Source organism: Alligator sinensis, unplaced genomic scaffold (assembly GCF_000455745.1).
Source record: "Alligator sinensis unplaced genomic scaffold, ASM45574v1 scaffold140_1, whole genome shotgun sequence".
Lineage (NCBI taxonomy): Eukaryota > Metazoa > Chordata > Crocodylia > Alligatoridae > Alligator > Alligator sinensis.
In genome coordinates, this window is record NW_005841836.1 from 883745 (window position 1) to 899770 (window position 16026).

A 16026-nucleotide genomic window follows, 5' to 3' on the forward strand; every position below is an offset into this window, starting at 1 on the left:
CTGAACATGCGAGGTACTGAGGAAAGTCCAAATTAGGTGAACATATGGTACAGTTTGCAGTAATCAAATCTTACATATTTCTTTCCCTGATATATCTGGGTAATGCTTCTGTTTTCAGTCTCAAGAAATGCCATTCCAACTGGCTACATGTTACGACAGTTCCTAGACTGGAAGCCTCTCTCCCAAAAACATTTTGTCATAAGGTACAAAAGCACTAGGGGTGATTATAGAAAAGAATAGAGCACATGTATAAGTCTGGAGACTGAAAGATGTTCTCTGTGGAAGGGCAGTAACTAGAAGTTGGTTGCAAAGAAAGTTAAAAATTGAGAGCTTAGAGTAGTGAGTCTCAAGGGTGACTTGAGATCCTTTTGAAGGTGCCATGTGGTGCCACACAATGTTAGCACCGTTGGGTTTAGAAACAGGATTCACAAGATAAACCCAGAGATTTCACATACAAATCCATAGTTGTGGTCTGTCTGAGTTCTTTGTAACAGAAAATTTGCTGTATTATTTTTCTGTATTCAAACAAGAATGAAAACTAAGAGCTGGCATTTTCCAAAGGGTGCCTCAACTCTATCCAGGTGTGCCTCAAGTCTAAAAAATATTGAGAACCACTGGCTTAGAGAGGGACAAGGGAAGGTGAGAGTATGGTGTTCAAGGCAATGGGGACTGTAAAGAATTGGCAGAAGGCCATGGAAAGACACTTGCTTTGCCAAGTACATTAAGCTGCCTGGATTCAGGTCTTTGCTTTGTTGCTTCTTTGCAGAGTTACAGAACATGTCAACACAGGATACAGATGTATTTCCACAAGCCACAGTGAAACTAACTAGCCATACGATTCATTTATCAAAGCACTTCCAGTTCCCATTTTGAGGCGGTGACTAAAATAGAAGTATTGCATAAGGAAAGTTGAATAAGACCTCATTAGAATTATGTACAACTTTTAAAATATGAAGTGTATATTTCAGGTGTTTTGTTTCTTTTTTTTTTCTCAGTAACATGTCCTGGACATTTGGGGCAAGATTTTAGGAACACTTTAAGTTGGGCTTAGCTATTCTCTTCCCAAAATCAACTGGAGTTCTTTTGTGAGTTAGGTCACTGGTGAAGGTTTTTGATAGTCCTGCTCTCATTACCTCAGTAAAACACATATGACTATTAATTTAAGGCAGCCAAAGTTACCTGTGCAATGCCTTCTGCCAAGAACTAATGAAAGGCCACATCTCCAGATTGCAGATTTTCTCCTTTGTCACCTATGCAGCCTGGTCGAAACTTAGGAAATGGCATGCGGGATCAGAATCAGGGTCCACCCAAGCCAGTATCCTGTCTCTGACAGTGGCTACCACCAGTCTCGTCAGACGAAAATGTAAAAACCCTGCACCAGTATAGTCTGCTTTCATACTTGGCCTCATCTTGGTTTCTAGTACCATTTCTGCCAAGGCTTTGTCGAGTTGGGCCTTGAAAACCTCCAAGGATGGAGATTTCATCACCTCTCTAGGTAACCTGTTTCAGTGCTTCACCACCTTCCTAGTGAGAGAGGTTTTCCTAATATCCAACCTAAACTTCCCTTGCTGCAACTTGAGACCATTGCTCCTTGTTCTGTCAGTAGGCTTCACTTTTTCCCATATCAAACTGAGCCATCAATGTCTCTTTGGAATTACATAAATAATTTCTGTCATATACATTCAGACATCATATAAAGATTTTTTTAATTTGAAAAAGGTTCCCCAGCTCCAGCAGGGCAAAGGCACAGCAGCAGCATTGGCACAAGAGCATGCGTCTTTTGAGACCATTCTAGACATTCAGTTTCTATTATAAGGGGGAGATGTGACCTTACTTCTTTCTTTTGCTCAGTTGATTTTTTTTTTAGCTGCTGGACATGCATGTCTGCAGCAAAAAAACGAGGTGATATTACCCTTCAGCAGCAGCAAACTTCCAGCTGCTGATTCTGCACTGCTGCCTCCGCTTTTCCCCTCCCCACTGTTGGAGCCTCCAGAGCCAGAGCGGGATGGAGCCAGAGCCTCTGCAAGGAAGGTGCAAGGAGAGGGGAGAGTGCCCAGTGTGCAGTCCTGGATAACTGGACCTCTGAGGCCAAGTACAGTTATTGTCCATGTACCACAAGCAAGCCAACTATACTGTTGTGGTTGCTGCTGCTGCAGCTAGGCTGACATCCTTAGGTTAGAACAGTATTGTCTGGCAGCGGAACTCACTCTGTGCAGGCAGGTTGGTTAGGGGTTGCTTAGGATCACGCTTTGATCACACCACAAGCAACAGCTGGCCTCTCCCTTTGTACAGCTGCAAACAAGTCAAGTTCCCTGAACAATTGAGGAACCTGGTTAAGTGCATTTCTGAGGCTCTGAAGGCTGAAGTGTCTGTAACTAATGATTATTAGGAATTGTTTGGAGAGATTGCAGATATGGTAGCAAAGACAAAGAACACTCTTTTCACCTCCTGCACAGCCAAAGCCTGGGACTGAAAAAAACAAAAAAATCTTCCTGTTGCCTCATTCATCCATAAAACCACGTGATGTGTAAGACTGAAGCCAGAGAAGAGGGTACCACCCTATTAAAGGCTGAGGGCAAAAGGATTATGAAGTCCTGCTGGCAATGTAGCTTTCTCCCTTAAAGTACTTTGGCAAGGCTCAGGTTCTCTTAGCCTCTGAAGAATGACCTGAGACCATGTCCTTTGTCTCAGTGGACAACAGCTTAACCAGCTTCACACTACTGAAGACTGTGATTTGATACAGGACATAGATAAGATTATTAACCATAGACCTGAGCCAAGATGTTCCCTCTATATCTGCTTCCTGTAAGATGTTTATTTTAGTCATCCCAGTGTCACTGAAACCAAGAGATATAAGGGACTTAGATTGTACATGTTACAATACAACGACTGTATATTTAGTGATATTATCTATATCACTAAAGATGGTGCTGATAGTTTGCTTAGATTATGGTCTCTATGAAAGACTTAATCCAGCTACCTCTTTATGTAATTGAAGTCAATGGGAGTTTTGGATTCATAGGGGATGTAGGGTTCATGTCTTTAAATGTCATGTTCAGTAACCCTTTTCAGCCTTTGATTCTAACTTAAACAAGATCAAACATCAGGAATACTAACTGCAGAGAGGTTCCACTTCAAAGCAGAGCTTTTGATGGATATAGTCAGGCAGCCAGTAAAGTTGTTGGGTTTTTTTAAAGATAAACTGCTGAAAAATCTGGCATTACTGGTGTTAGCAAGGAGCTGTATGTACTTTTCAGAATTAAGTTTATCCCAATTAATTCACTCTGGTTGAATGTTTGTATTCTCCTGGATTAGGTATGCAGCTCTCCCTTTACCTGCTCTTGAATAAAAGCCCAAACAGGATTCTCACTCCATTCTGGAATCCTTTTACATCTCAGAATATTCATTTTACTCTCCTTCTGGCTTCATGGGCAGTGAATCCTACAGGAAGGGTCAGCAGTGATGACTGTATGATTCACTCCCTACCACTGTGGATAAGGCAGCAATAATTTGAAAGATTATATTGTTACAGTTACAGTTGGCACTATGGCCCAATGGAGATGCATAAGTACTAGCTACATCCATCCTGTGTATTGTGCTTCTGTCTGTCAAGGCCAAAGCATACACCAGTGGTGCCCAGACTGGTCGTGTGAACTTATTGATGCTCTGGGGAGAGCTGACAAGCCCCCTTCCTCCTCTGCCCCATCCTTTTTATTCCTCCCAGCTGCTTTTATGGCTCTATTGCATAGCACCTGGGAATGAGCTGGAAATGAGGAGGAACCAGCTTGGCTACCTTCACAAGGATCTGCTGAGGTAGAACAGAAACAGAAGCAGGGAGACACTAGCAGGACTGATGCAGGCTAGAGGAGACAGAAGTAGATGCTTCTATGAGAGAAAGAGAGAGAGAGAGAGAGAGAGAGAGAGAGAGAGAAACAGAACTTGGGCACTTGAGAATTAGGCACATGGGAAGGAAAAGAAGGGACCCAGTAAGTAAGTGAATGGGTGGGCAGTGTGAAAAAGAGGATCACCTCAGGTCTGGGTGCATGGGCTTGTGTACACAAGCATGGGATGAGATGAAGAGTGAAAGTAAACTTCGTGATTAGTTCTACCCCCACTCCCAAGATGGGCATTTCCCTCACTCTGTGAAAGGCAAAAAAGGCCTAAACAAAGCAGAGAATATAGAAATAGGCTGTGTGTATTTGGAAGAGAGAGAGAAACTGGAAAAAGACTGAGGTATTAAAAAAAAGTAAAAAGAGAAATAGTCTGTGGTTCAAAGGTATATTGATGAACAGGCGGAGGTTTTTATAAAATAAATAATCCTGGGATGAATGTGAGGTTGAAAAAACAACCCCCTCTGAAATGATTCATAACCATATGCTCTGCCCAGGCTAGCTGTGTAACCACACAGCCTTGTATTGCTGCCCTCAGCACCTCTCCACTGTTTTTCTGCAATCATTTGCAAATAGAGGACCCACTCCTTCAGCATAGTGAGTCAGACTCGGTCAGGATCTGTAGGTTAGGGGCCTGAGGTTGTAAGCTTTTCAGGGTAGGGGAGGCATGTCTGTGGTGGCGCAGTGCCCAGCAGAAAAGGTCCCCAGTTCTATTTGGAGCCTTTGGGAGTTTAGTGCAGTTTGGGATGAAAGCCATAGAATTTTGCATAGTCAACCTGCAAAACTATTAAGAAAGTATTTGGTTACTGTATTATAAGTAGTAATAATTACTAATAGTTACCAAATACTTTCTTAATGGTTTTGCAGGTTGGCTACTACTGTCATTGCCACAGGAAATCTATGGGAGTGAGATGAGAAGAGGGGAAGGAAGGCAATGTGGTCTGTGCAGCCATGATTTGGAGAGTAGAGATCCCAAAAGAGCTCTCTATTGAGATGGGGTCCACACTTTAACATGCTAAGGATCCCTTGAGGAAGATAGTAAAAAGCCAAAGGTGTTGTCAGCGTACCACATGAGCCTGCAGCTAAACAAAGAGCTTAGAGTTGATGACAAAGCTGTACCTAACTACTGCAGTGAAATCTGCGCCTGCACAAAATGAGCTTGGTTTTAATTGACATTATAAAACCCAGAACCTGGCCAGGTCTGCAAACATTTTAGCAGAGCTGGGCCAAGTTTTAAGAAACCTGGCCTGATTTATAGCTTCCTATGGAAACTATTCAAAACTGTATGGCTTCCATCCCAAACCACACAAAAGTTTTGTGTGTTTTGCCTGTATTTTACTTTTGAGGTTTGAGGTCTAGTTGAGTCTGAAACTCAAAGCGAAGCTTAGAGTCCTAAGATCCTTGTTCAGCAAATCCAAGAGAAAAGTTTACTGTGAACTCAAGCCATTCAGGTCTTGTACAGCTGATAGTCTGTTTTTATTTTATGTTTTTCATATCTACCACACTCATGAATTTAAATGAGATACAGATTCTGTGCTGACTTTTGTTTCCTTGTTGGCTGACATCTGGAAACTTAGTTTTATTCATACATAGGCTTTGGCGAATAGCTTCAGCTCCATTTTCTTTGTTGGCACATTCATACTAATTCTCTTCTGGCTGATGAAATCAAATGAGCTTGTATTTCCCCTTGCAGATGTGGTGCTGGAGAAAGCCATGCACAAGTGTATCCTGAAGCCCTTGAAGGGCCACATTGAAGCAATGCTGAAGGAGTTCCACACCGCGGATGGCTCTTGGAAACAGCTAAAGGAGAACCTGCAGCTGGTGCGGCAAAGAACTCCTCAGGAACTGGGCGTGTTTGTCCCAACACCGGAGTTTGTGGACGTTGAAAAAATCAAAGTCAAGTTCATGACGATGCAGAAAATGTATTCACCTGAGAAGAAAGTCATGCTGCTGCTGAGAGTGTGCAAACTGATTTACACTGTCATGGAGAATAACTCAGGTACAATTCACGTTGGGTCTGGGCCTCTTTCTGTTTCAAAGCAGAGGCCCCTTTCACTGAGGGGAGAGTAAGTCATTTGTCTCAGTATGTCTTCGAATCCCCTTTTCTTTTCTTTCCTTTGATCTGTTTTAATCGGCCTCTGTTCTTCAGAGCCACAGAGGGACTCTGCCACTCAGTCTCTTTTCTAACTTCTGTGCTGCTTCTTGCAGCACAGAGCCGAGATGCAGTGGGAAGATAAACAGACGTATGAACTGCAGGAGCAGCCCTTGGACTGTCATCCCTAGTTAACTGTTGGCATCTGAAGCAGACATTGAGGTTGTTAGAAGGGCTGTCCTGTGGAGCATGAATTTGGCATTCCTAGTCTAAATAAATGTTTCCTGGAAATCCGAGCAGATGGGTTAGATGCATTCTTTGCTTCCCAGTCTAAATTAATGACATACATATAATACATACGCTTGAAAAGCACTTGTAATTGGAAGGTGACGAATAGAGCCATGATCCAGTACCTCTGGTTAACAATGTCTGCAAAGGTTCTAGTGTAAACATTTTTTCTTATGCTTTGGAGCAAAAATGACATTCCAACATCTATACTGTAACAAGTGTAAAGAAATGCTTCCTGGTGACCTTCAAGGCTAGATAGCAGAAAGGGGTTACAGACTGATAAGGGGCATATTTTGAATAGCTATGTAGAGTCTCAAAGTGGCATACGGTTAAATATGCTATGCCAAACAGTGAGAATGTGTGGGTGCAACTGTATTATCTTAGGCTGTATAGTCTTGTCATATACTAACTACCTCATTAAATCATGAGCTAAGGCAAGTGAAGCTTATGGATGAGAGACTTCCCAAGGCAAAGATAAGAGGTTAGTGGTATGGGTAGCACTTTTCCCTCTCAGTGAGCAGGGAATCTAGGTTCCAGCATTGCTGTTGGAAGCACCTTCCTGTTGATGTTAGCTAAACTGAATGATGAAGACTTGTGGCCATTAAGGATCTGATTTCACTTTTGCAAGAGTCAGGTCCAGTACCTGCCTAGGATATATTCTACCTGCTTAAATTCCTCCAGTTTAAATTAGATACAGTAATTTTTACTTCCTGTTACAAAATACTGTCTGCTGTTGCTTCATATTGTTTTAAATATGTTACATTATTTTACATTATAGGAGTGGACTCATATAGAGAGGATGCAAGTTTTTCTGCATAATAAATATACTGAGCAGAAGGACAGTATCAGTAAATTACTGCAAGAGGGGGCAAAGATGGGATCAGATGAATGTCACCATGACTCCGGCATATGGCACCTTGGGGCCTCTAGATGCTAGTGTTAAATAAATTGTCATAGGGGATCCACCAAAAGCAGCTAAGTATCCTTGTTTTAGCTTCAGCCAGCTAACAGACAGGATACCGAGAGGGTTGTTTTAGCTGCTGTAACTTAGAACATCCTTACATTGTTCTAAATTATGCTGAAGGCTCATTTGGCCTTGGTCTTGCTGGTTCTAAGCCACCTTCTCTCTGTCACCCTCCCTCCGAGGTCCTACTTTGAACACAGCTTTTAATGAAAATTTCAAGTGTTGGGAAACGCAGTGAATTATAGGTACAGCATCACAGATAACACTTGCAGGCTTAACTCAGTAATGTTTATATCCATGATTCAGGAAAAGAAGGTGCAGTATAAGTGCATGAAGTGTTATGATTATTCCTATAATGTTACTTATAAGGTAGCTCACGAGTCCTGTATATTCAATGTTTTGGGCATCTGTACACATTCTCTGGAATGGAGGGGAGTGCACTTTAATTAGAGCAGCTCCAAGAGACTGTCTAATTAAAGTTCTTGCAGTGTCATGTTTATTCAGTGTCCTGTGCTTCAAAATGGTGGTGGGGGCACTTGTACTAAAGGTTGTCGAACTAAAGCTTGTCGAACAAGCTTTAGTTAAAGCGCTTCCGCTACCATTTTGAAGTGTGGGGATGCAGAATAGACATGACACAAAGGCTGCTGGAGTGCATTAAGTAACATGCTCTAGTAGACTCAATTAATCGACTCTGCTCTGACGCATGCTAATTAGCATCCGTTCGAGCACATGTCCAGCACATGTATAGGTGCCCTCTGTGTTGAAATACCTGGTTCAAATCCAAGCAATGGTAGTTGCAGTCAGATCATCCAGGAAAGAGTTTTGTCCTTGTTTATAAAAGGGGGAAAATAATCTTAATCTATTACTAAAAATACATGGGGAAATCCTGTTAGATTTAATGGCAAGACTTTAGTGAATCAGTTGTGGTGTCAGCTACTGATGCCAGCATAGGCCCTATTTCTAAATTCCTGGCACATTTGAAACTCTTCAGTTTGGGAGGAAACAGGAATACAGGAGCAGACAGGGAGCTGGCAGATTGCCAACAGTTGCAGTGATGAACATTAAGAAACAGCAATCTGTAAAACAACAAAATGCTGAAAAACAACACAATAAAAAAGATGTGACTATTGAACTACTGTCTGTGTTCCCTTCACCCCAGGGAGGATGTACGGAGCTGATGACTTCTTACCAGTGCTGACCTACGTAGTGGCCCAATGTGACATGCTGGAGCTAGATACTGAAATTGAATATATGATGGAATTGTTGGATCCGTCTTTACTACATGGAGAAGGTAAGTGGTTCTTAATTCTAATTAAGAAAAGATGGACTGTGGGGAAGGAGATTTCCCCTAGCAGTAGAGTTGCCATTATCTCCTCTGAATAGAAGGCTTGGGAAGGAGTCACAAAGCTAGTGACGTGTTGCCAGTAGTTTAACAAGAGGCTTCCATAATCGTATCTGTCACAGAGTAGATAAGCCCTGTGTCCCAGTGGTGCATGTGCTTGCGGAGTGTAGGAGTGAGAGACTGGGAGTCTGTTTGTTTGTGTACACTCCCATTTTGCTGAATACGCTTTCTCATAACCAAAGAAGGCGGCAGCACGACTTGGCAAACAAACTTGTATTCAGTGCACATGCTAGATATGTTTATACTTCAATTCCTGAATATGTTTAGAGAGCAGCAGCATTCGATTAACTTAAGGGTTTTGGTGTGGGCAGTGGGGTGAATGCCTTCTGAGGCTTTTATGGGTGAACCTCCCCTGGGAAATGCTTTGCAAGACGCCTCCCACTTGATGCATTCTGATCTACTCCAAAGCCAATGCGTCTGCTTTTTGGACTATTTATACAGGCCCCAGAAATCACTTGCTTGTGGCAAGGTTGACAAAGAGAGCTGTCACTGGCAGGGAAATAACCCTAATCCTCCCCAGTTTCATAGTTGTATTAAGCAAAGACATCTGCAGCCTTGCTGGCCACCTTTTCTCCCTCCACCAGCCACCAGTGTTAGGAGAATGAAAAGATTCCAGTGACCAAGGGTAAATTTGAATTTAAAGCTGCATATTCTTGTCTTGAAGTAAATTCCGGTTTGTGCTACCATGAGATTGAACATAACTGCTCTATCTTGTTGGACACAAGTATGTTTGAGAGGGTTATGATGAGTCTCCTCCCAGTTCACGCTTGTCTGTGTCTTCTCTTTTGAGTGTAGAGCTCCCTCTAGTACATTTTTTCAAGACTCCCATCATGGAAAATACCTGATATGTGAAGCTGGAGAACATTAGCATGCTTTAAAAGTAGAAACATCTGCTAAACTAATAGGCACTTTTGTTTTTAATTCAGCAAAGGAGTTGTTTGGCTCTATATTTAACACCAGATGCACTGTAATATGGAGGACGAACTGGGTTTTTGGGCTATGGAATTCAAAAATAATGTGCTGTCCAGTTTGGCTGGGTTTTGGGCTATGGGCTTCAAAAATAATGTGCTGTCCAGTTTGGCTGGTGAAGTTAGTGGCTGTTGCACATGCATTGCAAATAAAACTGGTTCCAAAACTTGAAGGCCGAGAAAATGCTAACCATAATCCTGAAAGCATTGTTGCCAACATGGCACGGATCTTTAAATGGCTTTGTGAATAGACAGAGCTTCAGCTCAGTTGAAAACTTTCATTTCAGTGACTTATTTAACAAATTAAACCAGTATGTTCCTGTGTCCCCAGTTACAGAGAACTCATTCAGTGTTGGCACAAACTTTGCTGTACTGCCTTGTGCCATGCTGTTTCCATTGTATCTGTGCAGTTCTTTCTTGGCTTCATTTAAACCCCTAAAATAAAGATGAAGTAAACAGCAAAATAGAATTCCAGACACCGACTCCTGAGCTAGATGGAAACATGGGGATGCTGAATAAAGCAATGACAACACAGAATCTACCTTAAAACAAAAAACCCACAGAGCCGGGCTTCAGGCCAAACAGGCTGGAATTTGCCTCCAAATTGTAGCAAACTCTCTGGAATGTTTCCTGGGTGTAACCTATCACATTCCCAGCTGTTGCCTGAGAGTAATTACAATAATTTGATATGATGGGATTCTGCATGCTATACATTGGAAATGGTTTGGTTTTTTTTAAAGCAGTTTTAAAACACATTTCCACTTAAAACTCAGGAGGAAAATAAATCACTGTTTAGAAATGGGTTGTTCAAAATAATAAGAGGAAAACCAACCTCCAACTTCAAAGACTGTAGTACAAATGCTCAGGAGTACACGAGCATCACTTAAATGTGCTTTGTTATAAAAGAGATGTAAAATAACTAACTCTCCACAATACTTGGAAGCCTATGGCTTATACATGTTCTAACGTGCAGTGAGAAACAATGTACAGAGTACAGAGCAATGCCAGTCATGTGAGAAAATTGGTTGCTGCAAACTCCGTATCTGAATATCAGACTGATTTCAAAGAATGGGCTTGTATTTTCCACTATGTATGAATAAAACTGAGTTTCCAGATATCAGCCAACAAGGAAACAAAAGTCTAGAATATTAATATGGGTATTAGGCCTACCGTTGTTTTCCTTTAACCAAGATATAATATTTTGAAAATAACAGCACTGGGAAATTCATGTATATGCTGATGGTGGATTTTCCTCTGATATGTGAGTAAGGCTGACTAATTTCCTATTTGCGAACATTTTGGAAAGCTCTTCTGCTCCCCTTCACAGGAGGTTACTACTTGACAAGCGCCTATGGAGCACTTTCTTTGATCAAGAATTTCCAGGAGGAACAAGCTGCCCGTTTACTAAGTTCAGAAGCTAGAGATACCCTCCGACAGTGGCATAAGAGGAGAACAACTAACAGAACAATACCTTCAGTTGATGACTTTCAGGTATGGCACAGGGCAAAACAGTCAGCTGTGGCTGTGTCTGATTCAGTACCACAAAGAAAAGAGCCATAAGAAAAAGGGTTACTGCTTCCTCATTCTCACTGGAGCTCTTTCCTAGCCCTGGTACATCTGAGAGCAGCCTAGAAATTGTTCTAATCTAAACCAGTTGGCTCTCACTCATTCACCACCATACTGCATACTACAGTGTTCTCAACCTTTTTGGACTCAAGACACCCTTCACTTGGACTCAAGACCCCCTTACTTTTATGAATTAAGTGGCACCCAATTTCAAAAACTTTCATATTTTACAATGCTTACCTCCTTGCAGAAGTGCTGGGCAGTGTGAGTAGGAGATTGGTCAGACCGGGACAAACCTGAGCCTCTGTTTCTGTTTATCTCCTCACACCTCACATCATCCTTCAAAGGATCTGGTTGCACCCTGATTGAGAATCACTTACTATACTGGGGGTAGCATAGGACCTGTTACACCATTGGTAGCCCTTCGGAGATGACCCCAGGCTGGGAGAATCTCTAGCTAGAAAGATGCAGTTAGTTCGCTCCATTTGAGGTATACAAGGAGTTACCGTATTTCACAGTGTGTAACTCGAGGTTTAGAGCCAAAGTATTTGCCTTTAAATTTCCACCTTGACTTATACACTGTATCAGTACTTTTGACCCCCACCCCAGCGCCACCCTGGCCCAGTCCCGGCCAAATCCCAGCCCAGCCCAGCCCTAGCCTGACCCAACCTTCTTCACCTACTGACAGTGTCCCTGTTGCTGGAGGCCATGGGACCCAGGCCCAGTTTAAGTGCAGTCTGCAGCCCTTGCTGTCACCATGGAGATGCTGCTAGGCTGGGCGCTAAGCCCAGCCCCGTCCCCTGTGAGTGGTGCTGCCTGGGCTGTGCTAGCCAAGCACCAGGCCCAGCCTTGTTCTCTGTGAGTGACCCCAGGCTCGGCACTTGGCTGGCATGTCCCCATCCCCTGCAAGCAGCATCGGGCTTGGCACTCAGCTGGTCCAGCTCAGACAGCACTGCTTGCAGGGGATGAGGCCATGTGAGCCAAGCACCGAACCTGGTCCCATCACCTGCAAGCAGCACTGCCTGCAAGCAGCTCTGAACCTGGTCCCATCCTTTTCGAGTGGCAGTGTAGTACGTGTCCATCCGCCAGGTGCCTGGCCCACAGAGAGGGTGCACTGGGGCTGGTATAAGTTGACCCCATATTTCTGATCCAAAAAGTTAGGTCGACTTATACACCGGATGTATGAAATTCCTAACTTTTTGGATCAGAAAAATGAGATTGACTTTACACCATGTTGACTTGTACACCATGAAATACAGTAAGTAGGACCCAACATATGACCCAAACCACTTTATTCAGTTCAACAGCACTCGCATCTCACTGTAGAGTTGAATTACAAGATGGCCTGGAAAAAAATCAGCTGAAGGGACTTAATTTTTTCATCCATTTATTTAAGGACTGAGGCTGGCAAGTATGCTTCATCTCCATTTGCTTTAACTTCTCTATTAACTTTCCTGTAACAAACTGTACGGGCTCAGATTCTCAGCTGGTTTAATTCAGTTCTATTCCATGGAACACAGTGTCAGCACACCCAGCTTTATAGCAGCTGGGGAGCTGGCAGAAACTGGTTTAAAGCTTAAGTAATAAAGTGAATTCTGCACTTTGGGCATTTTGTATGCCTTCTTCCCTTCTTTGCTACCTATCCTTTCAGCTTAGAAAGGTGGCTTCCCCTGCAGAATAACTCATTTAAGTGTTTGTCAGGATATTTCTGTGAGTCCTTACAGAAATTGTGGTGCACAGTAGTACTGTCCAGTCAGAGTCTTCTTGCAAATCACATTGGCAGACTATTTGCCTAGGTTCTGTAAAAACTCAAATTTCTTTCTGTGTCAGATATACCTTTTAAGGTTTTCCACTTACATACAGAATTGCTTACATAGTCATTGTCTGAAACATCCTTGTTTTATCCCGTCTTGTGAATATTTTACAGCAACAGCTTGCCTTTGCAGAATAGACCCAAACGGAAAAAGTACATTTTTTTTCTCAGTTCTTTTCTCCCTCTTCATTAGGTTTTTCCTACTTCTAACTAACTATCTTTTGTGGACTTTCTCCTTCTGTTAATTTTGTGAGCCACTTATTTGAATTGTTCTAAACTCAAAAACGTTTGTTCTACCATTCTTTCCTGCCTCAATTTGTCCCTTTAAGACAAACACACAATTATTATTTGGCATCTCCATTTATACATAAAAGACTAACTTTGGTAATTTTGTTCAGAGTCAGGAAGCTCCTGAGGGAAGCAGCACATCCACTCTACATGTTAAATCCTCTTTATAATAAGGCCAAGACTTTAAAAATGAGCATCTAAAATGTATATGCTAGGTGAAATGGACACCAAACTGGACACAGTATTCCAGGTAAACCTCAACAGTGCCGAATAGAGAGGGAGAATCACTTCCCTTGATTTGCAAGCGTCACTCCTGTTAGTACAACCTAGTATGCTGTTGGCTTTTTTTGCAACAAGAACATGTTGTTGGCTTATATTCAGCCTATGGTCGACTCTGCTGCACTCGGCTTGTTCTCTGCAGTACTGTAGCCTGGGCATCTATTTCCCAGTCACTATGGGCATGTCCAGATGAGCGTGGACGTTTGGTTCCCTGGGGACAATTAGCAGCGATGAACCTTGCACCACCACTACTTGTCCCCAGGGAATGCCCATGCCACATGTACTTTGGCGCACAGCAGGTTACCCTGGGTGGTGTAGGGGAAGTGGGGGCCAGCACTGGACTGGCCCCAGCAGCCTTACCTGAGGGCCTCCTGGGGCTGCAGCAGTGGCGATTCTGCTGTGTGGAGCCTGGTCAGCAGCTGGAGCATGGCTCTGGGTGACCTGGCTCTGCTTTTAAGCAGCGTGTGCTGCCTGTGCGTGCACTGCTCTGCTTTTTTTTCTCTTTCTGCAGGTTTTTTTTGACCCCTGGATATCCAGGGGTCAAAAAAATTGCAGGGAAAAAAAGGTGGAGCAGTGTACTCATGGGCAGCATGCCCTTGCAGCATGGAGAACATCTAAATGTGCAGTATGTGGCACCACAGACGTGTCTGTGGTGCCACATACTGCACTGCTGCGTTCATCTGGACACAGCCTATTTGTCCATCCAGTTATTCTGTCCTAAGTACAAGACTTGGCACTTGTCCTTGTTGAATCTCATCAGATTGATTGTGGACCATTTTTTCCAGTCTATCCAGGTCATTCTGCATCTTAGTCCTACCTTCCTAAGTTTTTGCAAGTCCACCCAACTTGATGTCATCTGCATATTTGCTAAGCATGCACTTAATGAAGATACTAAATGAAAGTGGAACCAGGATAGACTCCTGGGGAATGCTGCTTGATACCTCCTCCCAGCTAGACATTGAGCCATTCATTATTGGCTACTCTTTGACACCTATCTACCACTCATACCACAAAGTTATCCCCAACCCACTCCAGGAATTTGCTGGATTGCTTGTGTGCTGCTGTGTTTCCCACTGAGCAGATGTCCCAATAATTAAAGTCTTCCATAAAAACTAAGTCCTGCAGTTTGGAAGCTTCTGTCAGTTGCTTAAAGAAGGCCTCAACCATCTCCTTCTCCTGGTTTGGTGGCCTGTAGCAGATGCCCACCATGACATCTCCTTTACTGCATTCCTTTCTGATATTTACCCAAGAGGCTTTCAACAGGCCTACCTTCCACTTCCTACTGCCCCTCAAAACATGTGTTCATCTCCATTTTATTTAAGGCAACACCTCCTCCTTTTTTCCCTTGCCTAACTTACCTGGACAAGCTATATCCATCCCATGACAACATACTCTAGTCATGTGAACTATCCTACCATGTCTTCATAATCCCAATTACATCATAATTCTTGAGATTATAGTAGGACTTCCAGTTTTTCCTGGTTGTTCCCCTATTTTTTACATTAGTATCTAAACACTTGAGGTATCTGATTTTCTTATTTTCTCCCTGAGAACATTACTAAGGCTTCTGCTACTGCTTTCCCTCTCTAAGTTTTTATCTGGATCCCTTGGCTCTTTACTTACCTTTGGACTTTTATCTCCATCCCCTGATGTATCTAGTTTAAAGCCCTCCTAAATTAGCTAGCCTATATGCACAGATACTCTTCCCTTTCTTTCAGGTGGACCCCATCTCTTCCCAAGAGTCCATCTTCTTGGAACACCAACCCATGGTTGAAGCCAAAGCCCTGCAGGCAACACCATCTATGCAACCATGTGTTGATCTCCAGGATGCATCTACTCCTAGCCAGGCCTTCACCTTTGACTGGAAGAATCAGTGAGATCATCTGGGCCCCTTCACCCTTGTGTCCAGAGCCACGTAGTCACTTTTGATCTACTTAGTCACCCCTGGCAGTATCATTAGTGCTTACATAAATGAGCAATATGGGGTAGTAGTCAGAGAGCTGGGTGTCTTGGCAGTCTTTCCAAGATGTCTCAGAGGCAGGATCCTGGCAGGCAGCAAACCTCCCAAACCAACAGGTCAAGCCAGCAGATGGATGCCTCTGTGCCCCTCAGGAGGGAGTTGCCAACCATTACCACCTGTCATTTATTTACTGTGGCACTGGACACTGTAGTAGGGAGGTATGAGAAGGTTCATATACCCAGGAGCTGCTGGCCGCACTGATACCTCTTCACACAGCATCAGCCATTTCCCTCTTGGTTCATGTCACAAACCCTACCAATTACCTCTCTGCTATTCAGATATATCACCTGCTGGACTTAATTAAGGGAAACATGAACATGGAAGAGAGAGTATCCACTGAAAGGATCCTGTAGTTTTAGATTTTTACAGTTTGCATCATAGCTGCAAAACTCACCAGATGGGTTGAGGTTGATAATCTAAGGAACATTGCGTAGCCAAGGTCTAAGAAGGGAAAGA

General features: G+C 43.1%; 1 protein-coding gene across 5 annotated transcripts in view; it reads left to right on the forward strand.

Moving 5' to 3' along the window:
* The window catches only part of RIN2 (Ras and Rab interactor 2), a 163712-nt gene that overhangs the window by 143435 nt on the left and 4251 nt on the right, over positions 1–16026 (forward strand). For all 5 annotated transcript variants that reach the window (XM_025201906.1, XM_025201899.1, XM_014519383.2 and 2 more), the window contains 3 exons: positions 5584–5889; positions 8394–8525; positions 10932–11095. In XM_025201906.1, coding sequence (XP_025057691.1) covers positions 5584–5889; positions 8394–8525; positions 10932–11095 — 602 coding nt within the window. The remainder of the gene's footprint in view (positions 1–5583; positions 5890–8393; positions 8526–10931; positions 11096–16026) is intronic.